The sequence below is a fragment of the Mobula birostris genome, chromosome 3 (genome assembly GCF_030028105.1).
Source record: "Mobula birostris isolate sMobBir1 chromosome 3, sMobBir1.hap1, whole genome shotgun sequence".
Lineage (NCBI taxonomy): Eukaryota > Metazoa > Chordata > Chondrichthyes > Myliobatiformes > Myliobatidae > Mobula > Mobula birostris.
The window spans coordinates 170,768,932-170,789,834 of record NC_092372.1 but is presented as its reverse complement, the minus strand read 5'-3'; the positions used below and the strand labels follow the sequence as shown (position 1 = coordinate 170,789,834).

Sequence of the window (20,903 nt, the reverse complement as noted above, 5' to 3'; positions counted from 1 at the left end):
ACCAGTTATTTACCAGTTTCTGAATAGTGTAAAAAGGCAAGATTGCGTAAAGACCCCAAGTAATCTGTAACAATAGTAAAATATTTTTGGATGTCAAGAATATTTGCCACTGTCATGGGTCTGAGCTGTTTCCGCCGGCTGCCACCTGGTTTATTTGTGCCAGCTGCCCAGTGCTCACGTGCAGCTGGTTGCCGGGTGACAGTGAAGATCAACATTCCAGAGGAGGAGAACCAAATCCCGGAGCGAGCCGCGGGGGCGACGCCAGCTATCTGAATTAAATCATTCCCAAAGTGTCACTGTAATTGTAAAATAAACTCGTCATGCCGGCAGTCCTCCAACCCTTAAAACCTGTATATAAGGGAAGGTTCTACGATACGGATCCCGCGTTATATACAGTATGTAGATATTTTCCCTTCTCAGTATTTTCTATGCCATTTGTCGTGAAGTACAACTTTAATGCGATTCCTTAAATTGCTTGCTGTCATTTTTTTTTGTCTTGGGATGACATAAATCAATAGTAATCCATTGAACTGAGAGGTCTAACACAAATAATGGCCGCAGACTTGCTGTAATTAATGTTTGTTTTGCAGGCGGGGAAATTAGTGCCTATTACTGGAAGCGTTTTGGAATGTCTGGCAGAAATTCAGCCCAGGGTACGTAAATGCAACAGCAGTCATAGAAGCAGAGAAGTGTAGGTAATACTGATGCCTAGCATTTACACAACGGGAATGCATCTATCTGACACAGTTAAACCGCAGAAAGATGTAGTTTCAGAAAAGGCGGTTTATCAGAAAAGAGATTGATCAAAAGATAATCAAAAGCAATGAACAAGCCTAGATGGATTGGACATGAGGAAATAAAGAATGGCATGCGTGATGGAACAAAGTGAGAGATCGAAGGGCGGTGTTTTGCATACCATGCGTACCATCTTTAGTATATTAAGTGGTAAGAAAAATTACTGACTCAATGAACCCGAAAGGTAACACGAAAATCTTTTTTTGAGGTAGAATATTGATGGTTTTCTTGGAAATGTTTTTTTTAAAACGTGGTAAATGCTTTAAGGATGTTTTTTTTAACCTCTCGGTCAAGATTTTTTTAAATTGAGGAACAAGCAACATTTTATATTTTCAGGAATCCAAAAGAGTACGTAGTTACGTAAAAATTCTCCCTTCCCCCATGGTTCCTTCAGAGTAAGTTTACAGGCACTCCCAGTTCACACTTCTCTTTCATTATCTAAACTCGAAACTGAATTCATCAACTTCAGTTAACTTGATTTCTGCCTGTATTAGTCAACGATCTGAGATATCTTTTCAGGTTGCTTGCTTTGTATTCCTTTTTTCCCTCTCCTGATCTGCTGGCTTTCAATTTGCATTTCACAGCCTACATTGCTTTTTTTTGCCTGTGTTATATGTGTTTTACGCCTATGTTCTCATTCTCTAACTCCTCCCATTCACTCATTGACCAGATAACTTTGTTCACAGCCTATTCTCATAGTCATCCTATTTTAATCCTATCAGGGACATCCCTCTCCCCCACCTTTCCCCTCTTCTTTCCCATTCTTATTTCTGATTAAATGTCTTTGACCTGTTTCTCTTTCCACAGACACTGCTTGACTTGCAAGTATCTCTATCATTTTCTGTTTCATTTAAGATTTACAGCATTTGCAGGTTTTTTAAAACTTTTATGACTTCATCTGAAGGTGGTGCATTTCATCCTCAATAGCTCTGTCCAGCTGCTGTTCTTTTTTCACACTTCTCTATTCACAATGATGCTCCCTTCTCTTTCTGTGCTAATTTCCCTCTGACTTTCAAGCCCACGGCTTTAGATTTCCCAACCTGCAGATTTCCCTTGGGTTCAGAGAATCATTAATCTGAGCAATGTAGGACTTTGTGCTCTTGCTGAGAGGAATGCTCAAAACCAGGAGCCATCAAGCAATACAGCACAGAAGCAGGCCCTTCATCTCAGCTCACCCATGCCAACCGAGATGCCCAGATAAACTAGTCCCACTTGCCTATGTTTGACCCATATTGGTCTACTCTGAACCTTTCCTATGCATATACTTGTCCAAATGCATTTTCAATGTTGTTATAGTACCTGTCTCAACCACTTTGCCTGGAAGCTCATTCCATATATATACTCAGTGGCCACTTTATTACATACAGTACACCCGTACACCAATGCAAAGATCTAATCAGCCAGTCACATGGCAGCAACTCAATGCATAAAAACATGCAGACATGGTCAAGAGGTTCAGGTCATTAACAGGGACATCCCGCAGACAGCTTATGAAACTTAAGGCATCCGTTAGTCTTACGAGACCATGGAAAGTCTTCACTCTCCAGGACACAGGCCTGGGCAAGGTTGTATGGAAGACCGGCAGTTGCCCATGCTGCCAGTCTCCCCTCTCCATGACACCGATGTTGTCCAAGGGAAGGGCAAGGGCCGATACAGCTTGGCGCCAATGTCGTCACAGAGCACTGTGTGGTTAAGTGCCCTGCTCAAGGATACAACACGCTGCCTCGGCTGGGTCTCGAACTCAGGAACTTCAGATCGCTAGTCCAATGCCTTAACCATTTGGCCACTTGCCCACATTTATGAAACTACTTCTACTACTTCTGATCTGACATTGATTGCTGCTTGTAATTTCCATTCTGTTAACGTGTTTTTGGGCCGACTGAATGATCTAATGTTTTTGCTATCTCCTGGGGAATTTGGCAAGGTTTGGAGTGGATTGTGTGGCTATCATTTCTTAATGGAAGAATGTAAACCCATGGTTGGTTCTGTTACTCCTCACCGAATAAAAGGTTGAGCAAGATTGAAATTGATGAGGACAAGAGCAGAAGACAAGCAGGTGTTCAGCACTGTGTGCCTGCAGTCAGCTGGAGGAAGGGGCAGGTTCGATCGCCTCTTGGTATAGCTCGTGGCTGTAGTACTGTTTTTTTGGGGGACTTTGTGCTTTGATATTTAACACCCTCAGTGTTGAATGTGCTCCGCAGTTGTGGACTCATTTTTGGAGGACTCTGTGGTTCATATTCCATATGTTCTGGTTACTTCTTTTTACTATTTGCACAATTTGATCAGGGCGCTTTGGTGCGGAACTGGCTGAGGCCTTCGGTCATAGACACAGCTGCAAACTGAACTGACACGGTGTCATGGTCCCGACTGAATAGCAGCAGGCGTCCAAGTTCGGCACTCCAATTCCCTGGAGTGTGGTTAGCTGCTGCTGTCCCCTTAAGACCCAGACTGCCAATTATTACCTGCCACATTCCTTCGTGGAAGGTCTATACTTCAAGGCTCCGTGCTGAACACTCAGAGCACAATTGTAAGAGTTCCCTTTCTAGTACTACTGCTCGTGATCTTGTCTTTGGATTTCACTCGTGTCATCTTGCTTATTTTGAGTCTGAGTTAATTCTAGACCTTGCTCAGCACTTGGCCTCACCACCATCCATAGCTCTCTCTTTACAGCACGATTGAGCCGTCATGAGCCCAGCTCAATATGAATATCTGTGAACCTCATTGGCCTACCAAGGAGCAACTGCAGGCAGACGTGACAACGTGCTTCAGGAGATCCTCGTTACTCTCCAGAAGCTCTCCGACTCCAGTAAGCAGGATCCGATTTTGGCTGGGGCTTCTGCCAGTTCTGGGCAAGTTCAAACTGGAGACTCCATTAATATTAATGAGAGATTGCTGCATCTACCAGCTTCTGAGCGGTATGAGAGTAACCCAAAAGTATGCTGAGGACTCCTGGTACAATACCCATTCACCTTTGAGTTACAGTCTTCCAAGTTCCTGTCAGAATACAACATGGTAGCCTATATCATCTCACTCCTTACTGGAAGAGCCTGGGTCACCATACTCTGGGAGGATTCACCCACCTGTGTGAGTGCAGACCTCTTCAGAGAATTTGAGGAGGGTGTTCTACCACCCTGCCAGAGGTCATGGATCTGTGATAGCACTCCTCAACTTGCACCAGGGGAATCGGTCTGTGGCCAATTATTCCATGGAATTTCGTACCTTGGTCACAGAGACCAGTTGGAATATGGAAGCACTAACTTCTCTGTTTCTTATGGACCTGATGATATGACTCAATAATCGATTAATGGAAAGGAAAAGGGATAGACAAAGGGGATTATTCCAAGGAAACTCTTTCCCTCCCCCCTCCCGACTCTCCTCTGTCCTCTCCTATTCCCTGAGCTAGGGCCCCTCCTTGATCGCTGCAAATCCCTGCCTCTGAGGAGCCTATGCAATTAGGCTGACTAGGCCCTCTTAAGCCGACTGAGAGAGAAGGATAGAGAGGTGCTGCATTTACTGTGGAGGGGCTAGACATTATCGGACCTCTTGTCCCAATCTGCTGGGACTGTCCAGTGGAGGGAGTGCTGTGATGGTTGCTACCCTCACCCCTAGTTCAGCTCCATCAGCATTGGTCGCTTTCATGGGGAGACCAAAAGCATTCCCTAGCCACCTTCATTGACTCTGGTGCAGCAGGGAATTTTTTTGGACCTTGGACTGACCAGTGGATTGAAAATCCACTTTTTGAATCTCTCCCAGCAGTTTGTTGCCACAGCCCTTGGTGGGAGACCAGGCTGAGGCAGGTCAACTCTAAGCATCCCTGCTCAAGCTCAAGATTAGCCAGAATCCACTGTACCATTGAAAGCATACTCACCAACTGCATCTCAGTGTGGTATGGCAATTGTCCTGTATCGGACCACAAAGCACTCCAGCAGGTAGTGAAAACTGCCCAGCGGATTATCGCCACCCAATTGCCCACCATTGAGAACACCTACCACAAACGCTGCCTGGGCAGGGTGAAAAGCATTATCAAGGATGCATCTCACGCTAATCATAGACTTTTTACTCTCCTCCCATCCGGTAAGCACTACAGGAGCCTCCGCCCCTGCACCAGTAGGCACAGGAAGAGCTTCTTCCCTGAGGCTGTGAACCTGCTGAACCTCACATCACAGCGCTAAGCAGTATTGCATCCATATTGTACTGTCTCAGTACCTTTATATTTGTGTGCTGTAGCACTTACTTTTTATTCACAGTTATTTTGTAAATAACACTATTCTTTGCATTTCTGGTTAGATGCTAACTGCATTTCATTGGTTTTGTATCTGTACTCGGCACAATAACTATAAAGTTGAATCTAATCTAATCTAATCTAAACTAATCAATCCAGCTCTATCTCATTCGCTCCCCAGAAATATCATTCATTCTGGGTCATTCCTGGCTCTCATTCCATAACTTGAGAGTCAATTGGATTACTGCCATTGCTCTGGGTTGGTCAAACCAGTGCAAAAAGAAATGACTCCAAAAGGGCCTAAGACACCTTTCGAGTTACTTCCCAATTCACCTCCCAAGTTTACTCTGAGACAACCTCCGAGAGTATTTTCAACATGCCTTCAGGAGCACCTAAAGGGGAAGGGAACCCTTCACCAATACTTCCCAGCTGTACAGTTGTGGCACCCACCTACTGGAACACCGACTTGATGGTGCTCCGAGCCCAAGAGCAACATGGGCAGATCCGGGACCTCCTGGATGTTTTTTCGTTCCTGTTCATTTGGAGGTGTTTGTCTAGTTACATGCTTTGTACCTGGCTGGGCATCCAGGGGTGGCTTGCACCCTAGAGTTCATTCAAAGATGTTCATTCAAAGATGTTACTGCTGACCAGGCATGACTAAAGATGCCTGGGAATCTGTCTTAGTGTGTGATTCTGAACACAAAATAAAAGACCCAAGCCCAGTTCAAGGTCTTTTTCAGCCTCTCCCTATTACTTCTCACCCTTGGTCCCACATTTCTATTGAATTTGTCACCAGTCTTCCAGCATCTCGAGGTGATACAGTAATCATGGTGGTCATAGACTGGTTATTCAAGGACTGCCATTTTGCACCCCTTAAATATAATCATCAGCCTGATGTTACAGCATGTCTTCAGGATTCACTGTTTCCCCCAGGACTGTCTCTGATCGTGGCCCCCAGTTTGCTTCTAGGTTTTGGAAGGCTTTTTGTGAGCCCTCTGGGGCCTCTGCCAGTCTGTGGTCCGGGTTCCATCTGCAGACCAAAGAGCAAATGGAGAGGATCCACCAGGACCTTGAAAGAACACTCAGATCTCTAGCCTCGAGGAACCATACCAGCTGGACTGGGTGGAGCTTCCACACAACACAATTCAGCATTTGTCTATCGGGATGTCCCCTTTTGAATGCTAATTTGGGTACTGTCTCTACTATTCCCAGAACAAGAAGCGGAGGTGGGGGATTCCATCAGCAGACCAACTGGTCCAGTGGTATTGCCAGAAATGGGTTAAGACAAGAGAGATGCTGTTGGTCAATTCACAGCAATAACAAGACCAGGTGAACTGCTGGAGAAGATGGACCAGCACTTCTTCCTGGTCATTGGGTCTGGCTCTCAACTAGAGATCTCCCCATGCAAATGCAATCCAGAAAAATCGCCCTTTCATACATTCCTGAGATCCTGAGATATGTTAATCCAGTTAACTATTGTTTCCAACTCCTGAGCACAATGTGCATTCACCCCCATATTCCACATGTTAAGATTTCTATTGCTATGCTGTGAGGTAGTTTATATTAGCAGTTTTCTGTAAAAGCAGTGTGTCCTGCTGGAAGGAGTGTTTTGGCTTCAGCTAAGATAAGGAGCCATGTTGTCCAACTAAGGAATATATGTCAGCCAGTCAGGATTGTGGTTTGGGGTCTTCAGGTGGGTGCTGTGGAGTAGGGGAGAAGGGAAGATGCCAAGAATGCCATTAGAAGGAGAGTCCCCATTGCAAGAAGTGCTTTGTATGGATGAAGGGCCAATACTCCTGAGAAAGCCAGTTTGTTCAAGATGGTCTTCGAGGGGAGTTTGGTACGTGGTGGGTGCTTTCATGCAGACCATTGATCCAACGTGTGAATAAAAAGATGCACTCCATGTTGCTCTAATGTTATGTGTACATTGGACTGGTTTATCTATAATGGACCCTTTTATTTCTCTTTTCTTTTTTTCTGTAACTGTTTGTTAAAGATGAAAATTTAGTAAATATGCATTCTTTATAATTTTGTGCTGATGTCCGATCTGTTATTTCTGGGCTGCCTATAACTGTGTATGGGAAGTATTTACACAGCATTCACTCATATCGATGTTCCTGTTTGGTTGAACCCCAAGTCATACTGATCCGAAGTATATATTGTTAATGAAAGATGGCATTCTCATCGCTGAGTCATGTGACTGTTAGCAGCGGTAGCTAACGAACCAAATCCGTATACAAACCCTGGTGAGAGGGTTACACACATAACCCACCTCAAGCACTGGAGTGCCAGCCCATTGGTTCCGGTTCCCAAACCTCTTCCATCTCCCAGAAATGTTGAGAGACAACCTACGTACACAGTCTGGTGGCTTTTCAACACCGGCATTGTTCAAGGTAAAAGGCAGTAACCCATGCATTGGGAGTGATATGGCCCAGAAGAAAGAAGGGTGGATTACTTCATGGGATATCCTGGACTCTACCTTGGTAGAGGACTTACACCAGCACCATCCTGACTGCCTGGGTCATCAGGAGCCGGCTATGGCGAGGGTGTTCTGTCATGGTCCAGACTGAATAGCGGTAGACATCTTGTTTTGGCACTCTAATTCCCTCGAGTATGGTTTCAATTTCATTGGCTCAAGGTCCATAAGACCATAACATCATAAGACATAGAAGCTGAATTAGGCCATTCAGCCCATCGAGTCTGCTCCACCAATCCATCATGGCTGATCCCAGATCCCACTCACCCCCTTACACCTGCTTTCTTGCCATATCCTTTGATGCCCTGACCAATCAGGAAACGATCAACTTCTACCTTAAGTACACCCATGAACTTGGCCTCCACCACAGTCTGAGGCAGAGCATTTCACAGATTCACTGTTCTCTGGCTAAAAAAATTCTTCCTTACCTCTGGTCTAAAAGGTCGCCCTTCAATTTTGAGGCTGTGTCCTCTAGTTCTGGATATCCCTACCACAGCAAACATCCTATCCATATCCACCCTATCTAGTCCTTTTAACTTTTGGTAGGTTTCAATGAGATTCCCCCCACTGCATTCTTCTAAGTTCCAGTGAGTACAGGCCCAAAACTGCCAAATGCTCCTCATATGTTAACCTTTTCCTTGTGAACCTCCTCTGGACTCACTCCAATGACAACACATCATTTCTGAGATATGGGGCCCAAAACTATTGACAATACTCCAAGTGTGGCCTGACTAATGTCTTGTACAGGCTCAGCATTATCTCCTTGTTTTTATATTCTATCCCCCCTTGAAATAAATGGCAACATTGCATTTGCCTTCTTTACCACAGACTCAACCACTAAGTTAACATTCCTGAAGTTTTGCGTGAGGACTCCTAAGTCCATCTGCACCTCTAATGTTTGAACCTTCTCCCCATTTAGTCTGCACTATTGTTCCTTTTTACCAAAGTGCATTATCAAACATTTCCCAACACTGTATTCCATCTGCCACATTTTTGCCCATTCTTCAAATTTGTCTAAGTCCTGTTGCAATCACCTTGCTTCCCCTCCACCTATTTTTGTATCATCTGCACACATTACCACAAAGCCATCAATTCCATTATCCAAATCAGTGACGAACAATGTGAAAAGTAGCGGTCTCAAAACTAACCCCTGAGGAAAACCACTTGTCACTGGCAGCCAACCAGAAAAGGCCCCTTTTATTCCCACTCGCTGCCTCCAGCCATTCCTCTATCTTTCCTGTAAAATAGGATTTTATCTTGTTAAGCAGCCTCATGTATGGCACATTATCAAATGCCTTCTGAAAATCCAAGTAAATGACATCCATCGCTTCTCCTTTGTCCACTCTACTTGTTACTTTCTTGAAGAACTGTAAGACAAGATTTCCCTTTACAGAAACACTCCTGTTCCTTGACACTCATGGACCTCTGGCTCACTGCTAATCTCTTCCACAGTGAAGACTGATGCAAAGTACCCATTAAATTCCTCTGCCATTTCTTTGTCCCCCATTACAACCTCACCAGCATCATTTTCCAGCGGTCCAATATCAACTCTCACCTCCCTTTTACTCTTTATATAACTGAAAAAACTTATAGTATCCTGCTTTATATTATTGGCTAGTTTGCCCTCATATTTTATCTTTTCCCTTCTTGTAGCTTTTTTAGTTGCCTTTTATTGGAGTTTACAAGCTTCCCAATCATCCAACTTCCCACTCACTTTAGCTACCTTATATGCCCTTTCCTTAGCTTTTATGCAGTTTTTTATTTCCCTTGTCAGCCAGTGTTACCTACTCCTGCCATTTGAGAACTACTTTTGTGGGACCTATCTATCCTGTGCTTTATGAACTATCCCCAGAAACTTCAGCCATCTCTGCTGTGCCATCATCCCCTCTAGTATTGTCCTCCAATCCAGCTGGGCAAGCTCCTCTCTCATGCCTCTGTAATTCTCTTTATTCCATTGCGATACTGATAGATGTGGCTAATGTTTTTCCCTCTCAAATTGCAATATGAATTCAATGATATTATGATCACTGCCTCCTAAGGGTTCGTTTGCATTAAGCTCCTGAATAAGATCTGGGTTATTACACAAGACAAAATCTAAGATAGCCCTTCCCCGAGTAAGCTCAAGCACCAACTGCTCTAAAAAGCCATCTCATAGGCATTCAACAAATTCCCTGTCTTGTGATCTCACACCGGCATAATTTTTCCAATCCCCTTGCATATTGAAATCCCCCATTGCAATTGCGTCATTACCCATATAACATGCCTTTTCCAGCTCCCTTTGCAAACTCAACCCCACACCTTGGCTACCATTTAGAAGCCTATGTATGATTCCCATAATTATTTTTTCACACTTGCAGTTTCTTAACTCCACCCACAAAGATTCACCATTCTCTGACCCATGTCATCTCTTTCTAAAGATGTAATTGCATTTCTCACCAAAAGAGCCACACCTCTGCCTATGCCTTCCTGCCTGTCCTTTCGATACAAAGTATATCCTTTGATGTTAAGCTCCCAGCTATGGTCTTTTTTTTAGCCACGACTCAGTGATGCCCACAACATCATACCAACCAATCTCTAATTGCGCCACAAGTTTGTCCACCTTATTCTGAATGCTACACATATTTAAGTACAGCACCTTCAGTCTTGCATTCTTTGCCCTTTTGAATTTTGCCTCTGTGGTACAATTTAACTCTGTCTGCATTTTTATCCAATCATTGGCTCGTCCTTACTTACATTCTTGTTACATCCATCATCTACTTGTAAACCTGCTGGATCACCCTCAGCTCTATCATACTGGTTCTCATCCCCCTGCCATATTAGTTTAAACCACTCCCAATAGCTCGAGTAAACCTGCCCACAAGAATATTGGTCCCACTCGGATTCAAGTACAACCTGTCACTTTTGTACAGGTCCCACCTGCCCCAGAAGAGATCCCAATTCTCCAGAAATCTGAATCCCTGCCCCCGTTCCAATTCTTCTGCCACACATTAATCTGCCACCTCATTCTATCCCTATCCTCACTGTTGCATGGCACAGGCAGCAGTCCCAAGATTACTACCCTTGAGGTCCTACGTCTCAGCTTCCTTCCTAACTCCCATTATTCTGTTTTCAGGACCTCCTCCATTTTTCTACCTATGTCATTGGTACCAATATGTAGCACAACTTCTGACTGATCACCCTCCCTTTTCAGGATATTGTGGGCACGTTCAGAAACATCGTGGACCCTGGCACCTGAGAGGCAAACTACCATCTGCGTTTCCTTTTTTTGTCCACAGAATCTATCCCCCTAACTATTGAGTCCCCTATTACTACCAAAGGCTCAGCTGCTATTGCTTCCCCAAAGTAGGTCATTCCCCCGCCCCCCCCCCCACAACATTTTTCAAAATGGAGTACTTATTGTTGAGAGGGATGGCCACAGGGGTCTTGCCAATATCTGATGTTTCCCCTTCCCTCTCCTGGTAGTCATCCATTTATCTGTCTCCTGTAGCCTTTGGTTGATTATCTCTCTGTAGCTCCTTTCTATCACTGTTTCACTTTCCCTAACAAGCCGCAGGTCATCAAGCTGCAGCTCCAGTTCTCTAACACGGTCTCTAAGGAGCTGCATCTCGATGCACCTGGTGCAGATGTGGCTAACAAGGAGGCTGGACCTCTCCTGGAAATCCCACATCTGACACCCAGAACAGAACACTGGCTCTGCAGGCATACCCCGTATTCTCTCAAGAGTTAAATAAGAAAAAAGAAATAAGGAATGAACTTACCTACTTACCTTGCCTGTTCTTGCTGAAGCCCTGTTGAGCTAAAGCCTTACTACTCTGACGACGACTGCTCCCACAATGATCACTCTGCTAGGCAGGAGGCAGGAGGCAGTACCCCCCTTTTATAGAAACTGGGATATTAAAGCTCCTCGCCGGACCTGAGCGGGAATGCTGCCTCTGTCCCTTTAAGACTCAGACTGCCAATTATTGCCTTACATATTCCTTCATGATAAGTCTGCACTTAAAGGCCTCGTGCTGAGCTCTCTGTGATCTATCATAAAAGTTCCATTTCTAATACTACTGTTTGTGATTTTGCCTTTGGATTTTGTGTCGTCTTGTTTATTGCTCACTTTATGCTGTTTGTGACATTGTGACGTTGTAAGCGGTGTGTAAGGAAGTGGAAGCGAGACGAGTGGGCAGGAGTCCGTGCCAGGAAAAAACCAAGCCCTAGCTGGCCAGCTCTCCCATCCATTCTGCTCTCCAATGGACATTAAATTGGACTACATCCGACTCCAACGAAATACTTGGCGGGAGTACAGAAACGGACGGAATCCTGGATGCTGCCATTCAGCTGTTTATTTATGTAACAGTTTTTCCCCCCAAGCCATCGGACTACCAACCTCCTGATCTCTGCTCTGCCTATTGTCTTGTTTGTTATTTATTGTAATGCCTGCACTGTTCTGAGTACTTTATGCTGTTCTGGGTAGGTCTGTAGTCTAGTGTAGTTTTGTGATGTTTTACATAGTTCAGTGTAGTTTTTGTATTGTTTCATGTAGCACCATGGTCCTGAAAAACATTGTCTCATTTTTACTGTGTACTGTCCCAGCAGTTATGGTCGAAATGACTATAAAAAGTGACTTGACTTGACTTTGTTTTTTTTATCGTGTGCTGGGTGTTTGTTATTTTCTTTAAATGGGTTTTATGGTGTTTCTTTGTTTTGTGGCTGCCTGCTGTAGGACAAATCTCAGGGCTGGTTACTGTATACATACTTAGATATAAATATACTTTGAACTTTGCTGTTCAGGCTAAATGTCAGAATGGGGAAGAAAAGTGATCTAAGTGACTTTGACCATTGAATGATCCCAGAATCTGATGTTTGAGTATCTCAGACACTGCTGATCTCCTGGGAGTTTCATGCACAACAGTTAAAGGCTTACAGAGAATGGTGCGAGAAATGCACAAAAAAAGGCATCCAGTAAGCAGCAGCTCTGTAGGTAAAAATGCCTTGTTAATGAGAGTGGTCAGAGGAGAATGGCCAGAGTAGTTCAAGCTAACAGGAAGGTTACAACAGTGGTGTGCAGCACAGCACGTCGAACCTTGAAGTGGATGGGCTGCAGCGGCAGAAAACCACAGGCGTACACTGAGTGGCCTCCAAATATATACTACTGTAACCTCCGTGTGAAAAAGTCATTGCTCAGGTTCCTAATAAATCTTTCCTCCCTAACATTAAACCTATGATTTTTAGTTCATGACTCCAGAAACTTCGGAAAAAGATAATGTGCTTTTACCATTTTTTGTGCTCCTCATAATTTTATATACCCTCAGTCTCCTATGCTCCAATGAATGAAGTCAAAGCCTGCCCAACCTCTCCCCAAAACCCAGTCCTAGCAACATCTTTGTAATTCTTTTCTGCACTCTTTTCAGCTTAATGGTATCTTTCCTAAAGCAGGGTCACTAAAACTGAACACAGTTTTCCAAGTGCAGCCTCTTGTACAACTGCAACATGTTATTCCAACTTTTATATTCAGTGTCCTGACTGGTCAAACCCGTGTGCCAAAAATCTTCTTCATTATACTTCTCTACCTGTGGTAGAACTAGTGTCTCTCTGTTCTACAATTTACCCCAGGGCCCAATCTTTCACTGTGAAACTCTTCTCCTGCTTTGTCTTCCCAAAATGCACCATTTTGCGTATTTGAATTAAACTCCATTTGAAAAGGATATCAGCTGCTCTTGCCAGAATTTAAGATGCGATATCTATTTGGTGATGTAAAAAAAGTATGACAGTGCAAAACCTGACCGAAAAGGATACCTTGGCACCAGCAAGAAGAAACTCTAATGTGCATACCTGTACTAAAGTTGTCACATTCCAGGACACATCATTCCTTAATCTTGCCCTCCCACAGAAATAAAAGATTTACTGTTTCAATGGTTCCATTTAATATCAGAGAATGTATACAATATACAACCTGAAATTCTTACTCTTCACAGACATCCACGAAACAGAAGAAAAATCTCAAAGAACAAATGACAGGAAAACTTCAGAACCCAAAGCCCCCCCTCCAGCAGCAAAGCATCTACCCTCTTCCCTCTCCCTTCCCCTACTTGTTCCAGCAGAAAGCATCTGCCCCCACACCACCCACCATGCAAGCAATAGCAAGGCCCCCAAAGAGACAATGACTGAGAGTCCATCAAAAACCACTCCATGGAAATCCAGAAGGTTTGGTCACAATACCTTGTCACATCTATTAGGCATTGACTGAAAGCCCTCATTTTTCTTGTACAATAATGTCTATGTCAGCAAATCTATTTTCTCAGTATGGCCATGATTTTTCATTTTACAATGAAGCATGCCTTCTGAATTATTACCAATTAATAATGAGATACCAAAAACAGAAATGGAGTTGGAAGATCTCACCCTATTCAGAGCTGTAGGACTAGGGATGGATTTTGAAAGGTGGAATGGGGTGGGTTTAAATTCAACGAGCAGACAACAATCTTTTTTTAAAAACTCTCTATGTAGAAAGTACTTGTACGAGTTAGATTGATTTTTTTCAGAGAATAATACCATACAGTACATAACATTGAGACATAACATGATGTAAACCAACATCTTCTGGAGGGGAAATTGTGATTTGGATCACAAAGCATTCCAGCTTTTAAGGTTTACTCATGCCATTTCTAAGTCTGCTGTACATTGATGTTATTTGCTCACAAGTACAATATGAAAGTATTTTGTGGCTGCAAGGATGATAAAAGGTGAACTATATGGAGCTGAAAGTTGTTTCACTTAGCTTTTCTTTGGACACTAATTAGGCCAGATACAGGCAGCATTTATTTTACATTCAAAGCCCTCTTGACTTCAGGGCCCATGAAGGGAGACCGCCAGGAGTGAAACTGAAGCAATCTGGAGAGATAAACATCCAAACATCCATCCACCCTCACCTGGTTCCATCTGCCCAACATCCATCCACCCTCACCTGGTTCCATCTGCCCAACATCCATCCACCCTCACCTGGTTCCATCCGTCCAACATCCATCCACCTTCACCTGGTTCCATCTGCCCAACATCCATCCACCCTCACCTGGTTCCATCTGCCCAACATCCATCCACACTCACCTGGTTCCATCTGCCCTACATCCATCCCTTACCTGGATCCACCCATCAACCACCAGCCTCTGTCTCTACAATTCCACCTCCCTCCTCACCACCACAATTCCTTTCCATCCAGCTCCGCCAAAGTCAAAGTAAAATTTATTATTAAAGTACATTTATGTTACCTTATACTACCTTGAGATGAATTTTCTAGCAGGTATTTACAGGAAGATAAAGTAATACAATAGAATTTATGAAAAGCTATACATAAAAAAAACAAACTACCAATATGCAAAAGCCAAACAGAGCAAATAAAATTAATAATACTGAGAACATGAATTGTAAAGGATTCTTGAAATTGGGTCTGTAGGTTGTAGAATCAGTTCAGAGTTGTGGTGAGTGAAGTTATCTATGCTTGTTCAGCTGCCTAATGGTTGTGGGGTATTAACTGTTCCTGGTGGTGTGGTACCTCCTGCCATGTGAGAAGAGAACACGGCCTGGATGGTAAATGTTGCTTCCTTGTGGCAGTGCTCCATGCGAATATGCCCAATGGTAGGGAGGGATTTGCTTGTGATAGACTGTGCTGTATCCATCAATTTCTGTGAACTTTTCTGTTCCTGGGTTGTGATGTAACCAGTTAGGATACTCTCCTTTGTGCATCCATAGTAAGTTTTTGGTGACATGCCAAAGTACACAAACTGAGAGCTAACCATTGTGACTTCTTTGTGATGGCACTTACGTGCTGATCACAAGCCCGTTGCTCTGATATGAGAACTCGAAGGATTTTAAAGCTATTGACCCTCTCCACCTCTGATTCCCTAATGAGGACTGGCTCATGGAATCCCAACTTCTTCCTCCTTTAGCTGATGATCAGCTGTTTGGTTTTTGCGACATTCAGTGAGAGGTGTTGTGGCACCTCTCAACCAGATTTTCTATCTCCCTGTTATTTTTTTTTCTATCCGTCTCCTCCTGTCATTTACCAGCCTCTGCTTCAACACTCGCTCCCTCCTCACCTGCTCATCATCACTCTCGCCCCACCACCCCAAAATAAATCTGGTCCTAACCATGATCTATCAGCCTCACTCACTTTCGCATATATTTACCGGTTATATTCCCTCTCAGTTCTCAGTTTTGGTGCCAGGTCTTGACAGAAATATCGACCATTCCCTTGCCTCCACAGGTGCTGCCGGCCGTTTCAAATTCTTCTAGCAATTTTATTTTTGCATTGTATTCACTATTGCTTTAACCTTTTCCATTTACTGGGCTTTGTGGCACACTGCCTGCCAATCAGATGGATCAGGACTGGCTTTGGCAAGACTTAGTATTTTCCTCATAGTTTGAACAATAACCTTGTGAGCTTATCAACTGAGAAAACTTTAGTTCAAATGAAAGCCTGTATTGTCGCACTCTTTGGGCATTCATTAGAGAACTCAAATCCATAATAATGAACCACTGTGAAGATTGTGGTGCAGATGTCCTGGAACAGCTCCAATTCCAAGGATGTTACAATGCTTTCAGTTCTGTGCCACAATCCCACACATGTGGTATGTGGATTCTTTCGTATTATGAAACAGGTAAACATGCTCCTAAAGGATTGAATTAGTCTGTCAGTTTCTCAAAGCCCCTATACTCTGAAAGCACCATTTCAGACAAATGCTCTTGCTGGCTTTTTTAGTTGCTCCAGGATATTGTGTTTGAAGCTGACAAATCCAGAGCCAGATAACACAAATAGCAGATAAAATTAATCGTCAATGCAACTGTTCTCGTGACATTACCTAAGATAGTAGGGAATCCGATGGTTCTTTTAGAAATAGCCATGTGGGATTTTTATTATTTGGTTTGACATATCCATTATGGATGAAAGGTTGTACTTATAAAAATGTGGTACGCTTAAATACTACGTTATCAATATGGATTATATATTTTAGCCAGAGGATCATGGATTTATGGAATTCGTTGCCACATATAGCTGTGGAGGCCCGATCATTGAGGGTGTTTAATGAGGAGATTGATAGGTATCTAATTAGTCAGGGTATCAAGGGATATGGGGAAAAAGCCGGAAATTGGAACTAGATGGGAGAATAGTTTAGCTCATGGTGGAGTGGCGGAGCAGGTTCAATGGGCCGAATGGCCTACTTCTGCTCCTTTGTCTTGTGATCTTGTGATTAATGATTAAGAATTGACCTCAAATCTCCTAAATTAAATTTTTCTAAATAGTTTTGAAATGGGTGAGTGAAGATAGAACTTTTTTGCAGCATATTATTTTATTTTTATAAATATTTTCAGTGCACTACGTTCAACATTATTGGTGTTGAAGCCTTAAAGCAGTAGTTCACCTTTGAGTTATTTTATTTGGCATTACAAATACTGCAGAATCTGATTTAAATGCAAGTGTGGTATGGGAAAGCAAGTACAAGTGATCGAATTGCCTAATTTGTGGTGGACTTATTTTATGGCAGAAAAATAAAGTGTTTTTGTTGGTGGCTGGACTACACCCTACTGAAGTTCCAAAATTGGATTCCTTTATATACATTAACTTGCTATGGCATACTATATCCTTTCAGCATTCTCACCAAGCCAACACAATAATATATGGTTAATTCCCGGGATGGCGGGACGGTCATATGTTGAAAGATTGGAGCGACTGGGCTTGCATACACTGGGATTTAGAAGGATGAGAGGGGATAAGATTATTAAGGGATTGGACACGCTGCAGGCAGGAAACATGTTCCCGCTGATGGGTGAGTCCAGAACCAGAGGCCACAGTTTAAGAATAAGGGGAAGGCCATTTAGAACAGAGTTGAGGAAAAACTTTTTCACCCAGAGAGTTGTGGATCTGTGGAATGCTCTGCCTCAGAGGGCAGTGGAGGCCAATTCTCTGGATGCTTTCAAGAAAGAGTTAGATAGAGCTCTTAAAGATAGTGGAGTCAAGGGATATGGGGAGAAAGCAGGAACGGGGTACTGATTGTAGATGATCAGCCATGATCACAGTCAGTGGCGGTGCTGGCTCGAAGGGTTGAATGGCCTACTCCTGCACCTATTGTCTATTGTCTATGACAAATCATTGTTTCAAGCAAGTGACAAAGATATAGTTTTCAATTAATTTCATGTTCATTATCTTACCCACGGATAGGAAACATTTTTTTCAATGGCATGGAATGGTTTTGGAGTTCAAGAAATTTCCAGCAAGCAAAAATATTGCACATTGTTCTTGGGTGAGCTGGGTCACACACTTTAGACAGGAAATATGCACTCGGCCATGCTGTAGACAATATGCCCTGAAACCTTATCCGAATGTTCTGCTGATCTTACTTGCTAACATATTCTGCATAAAAACAACAGGTACCTTATTTGTTTGCTTTTCTGTCCTGTTGCTTGGATCCTGTCTGATGGTAGCTGCAAAAATGGCTTGGCATGGGGATCTTTGACGATAGGGGTTGCTTTCTTGAGTCAGTGCCCCGTGTAGATACTGCCAGTGATGGGGCCATGAAGTATTGAGCTGAGGCCACTAGTCTCTGCAGCTTATGTTCCTGCACATTTGAATTGCTATACCAGGTCAATATACAACCAGTTCGGATACTTTCAACAGTACATCTGTAGAAGTTTGTTAGAGTGTTCAATGACAAGCCAAACCTCCTTAATCTCCTAACGAAAGCATGCCAGCATCTTTACTGTCTCATGATTGTATCTATGTGCTGGGCCCAGGACAGGACAAGTGATGTGTTAATGCCCAGTAATTTAAAGCTGTTGACTCCAGCATTAATTTCCGCCAATGTAGTTTGGCACATGTTCACCCTCCTTCCCCTTCCTGAAGTCACCAATCAGCTCTTTAGTTTTGGCTGACACTGAGTGAAAGGTAGTTTTTGTGGCATCATTCAACCAGGTGACTTATCTCCCTGATAAATGGATTCATTGCCACATGTGATTTGTCTAACAACAGTGGTGTGGTTGGTGAATTTGGAAATGGCCTTGGAGCGGTGCTTAGCTGCTCAATCATGTGTATAGAGAGTAGAGCCGGGGTTAAGCACTCAACCTTCAGAGGCACCTGTGTTGGTGATGTTGTTACCAATCCTTAATGTCTGTTGAGGATTTAAAGAAAGACTGAGTGTGCCTTCCCTTACTTTTAAATGTGCACATTCCTTAAAATTTAACTCCATTGTGGTCAGGCCAAAGGTATAGAGCATCGAAGATAGCACAGTATAGGCCCTTTGGCCCATGATGATATGCCAATCTTTTAACCTTCTCTAAGAACAATCTAATGCTTCTCTCCTACATAGCCCTTCAGTTTTCTTCCATGTGTACATTGGGACTTTCTGCTAGTTATTCCAACTGAATCAGTACCCCATTCCTGCCTTCTCCCCATACTTGGGATTGTTGTTCCCAAGACACGACAGAATGACCTGGCTGAAGTAATCATTATTCTAATTACTGAAACAGATTTTGCTAGAACTGTAAAATTGAAGACTTTTGGCTTGTGGTCTTGGTGTATTAACTAAAGAAGTTTTAATACAGTTTATAACTGACATGTTTGTACTTTAAGGTCATCCAACATCACCGGCCATAATTGTGGCCTCATAACATAATACCTTGTATTAGTCATACTTAACACATAAACTTTGGGAAATATTAAGCAATTAGTTCAACTAAACATAACCAATGGAGTGCAAAGCCAAAGAGGTAATGATAATTCTGCATTAATAATTATTAAGGCCACAGAGAAAGGGGAAAAAAGAGATTAGAAGTGCACATTTTTTAAAATTTAGAGATACAGTGTGGAACCGACCACTCCAGGTCAATGAACTGTGTCACCCAGCAACCCATCTATTTAGCCCCAGCCTAATCACTGGCAAATTTACAATGACCAATTAACCTACTAACCGGTATGTCTTTGGACAGTGGGAGGAAACCCTCATGGTTATGGGGAGAATGTACAGGCTCCTTTCAGACAGCGCCGGAACTGAAGTCTGAACTCCAGTGCCCTGAGCTGTAATAACCTCATGCTAATCACCACATTACCGTGGTAGCCAGTCTAGGGTTGCAATCTTATATTGTGGTGTAAATGTAATGGAACTACTTAAAATTCTGCTATTCTATCTGTTCATCAAAAATCTAAATCTGGTTTGATTCATTTTAGCTCTTATTATTTTCTCTTAATTTATGTATCAAAAGCTGTTAAAAACTGAAACAAAACATGCCAAAAATGGCTTGATCTGACTTAAATTTTTGAGCTGCTTAAATATACATTAATAATAATATGACTTTATATGTACTGTAGGTGACTGAAGCTCTGATGTGACACACATCAATTAAAAATTAACTTGAGCGTCTCCGACAGCACATATTATTAATGGGAAAGGTTCTTAAGATGTGATCCTACTGGTTGAGGAAGATAGACTTAAAAGATTAAATAATTTTGTACAACATTGAATTTTTTTTTGGTAAGGAAGCCACACCATTGTTTCACTGTGGCTAAGCTCCCTGATTGTTTATAATGGGATTTATCTTCTTTTAAACTATGCTGTATTTCCTCGGTTGGCTTGTCCATATTACTTGTGGGAAATTTATTTACTTTTCTTCTAGAGTTTACTATTCTGTCCCAATTACAATTCAGGCAATTGTATTGTTCATTCAATCATTTATCTTTTCATGATGTGCCTCATTGGTCTTTTGGCTCACCCATTTTTTTGTTTGTTTCTGTGCTTATAGATCCATTTGAATTAACTGAGTTGATATCTTTCCTAACATTGTAGATAAAAAACATATCCTAGGAATATATTAAGCATTTGTTCCCTAAGAATAAGCATAAATAATTTGGGATTTATTATTAGATGTTCAGATTATTATTTAATTCAGGGTTAGGTTGAAACAGATGCTAAAGCCTGAATTATTAACATGCACGCTATGTTTTGTTCATATTTCTTATTCTTTTAGCCCATTACACCACCCACGGTGAAAAAGTTTTCCAATTGTAGGAATCCCAAACCTGGTGCTGCCACAATTTTCTATGGCAAAGCAAATGATCCTGATATGGCATCACTTTTGCAACATGGAGTTTCTAGCAAATCCTCTCATTCCGTAAGTACTTGTCGAAATGTTGCAATATTACTTTGCTTTTTCTAGGCATTTTTGCAAGCCATATTTTGTTCTTATGTTCTTTTTAAATATGAAAGGCACTGAAAAACCTGATACATTATATTTACAATAGTAACTCTATGGGAAACTACAAACACAATCCTTGGGACTAATGTGTTGCATATACAGTATATGAGTACATTACCCAACATAGTACATAGAACATAGAAATTTACAGCACATTTCAGGCCCTTTGGCCCACAATGTTGT

General features: G+C 42.5%; 1 protein-coding gene across 3 annotated transcripts in view; it reads left to right on the top strand.

The window, feature by feature from the left end:
- Nucleotides 1–229: 229 nt before the first annotated feature.
- Nucleotides 230–20,903, top strand: part of efhb (EF-hand domain family, member B) — a 67,048-nt gene continuing 46,374 nt past the window's right edge. Inside the window, exons 1-3 of one of the 3 annotated variants that reach the window (XM_072252012.1) lie at nucleotides 230–395; nucleotides 591–653; nucleotides 20,493–20,636. In XM_072252012.1, coding sequence (XP_072108113.1) covers nucleotides 321–395; nucleotides 591–653; nucleotides 20,493–20,636 — 282 coding nt within the window. In that variant the 5' untranslated portion in view covers nucleotides 230–320. Of the gene's footprint in view, nucleotides 396–590; nucleotides 654–679; nucleotides 946–20,492; nucleotides 20,637–20,903 lie in introns of those variants that run through there. The other 2 variants (XM_072252013.1, XM_072252014.1) reach the window with 2 other exon arrangements.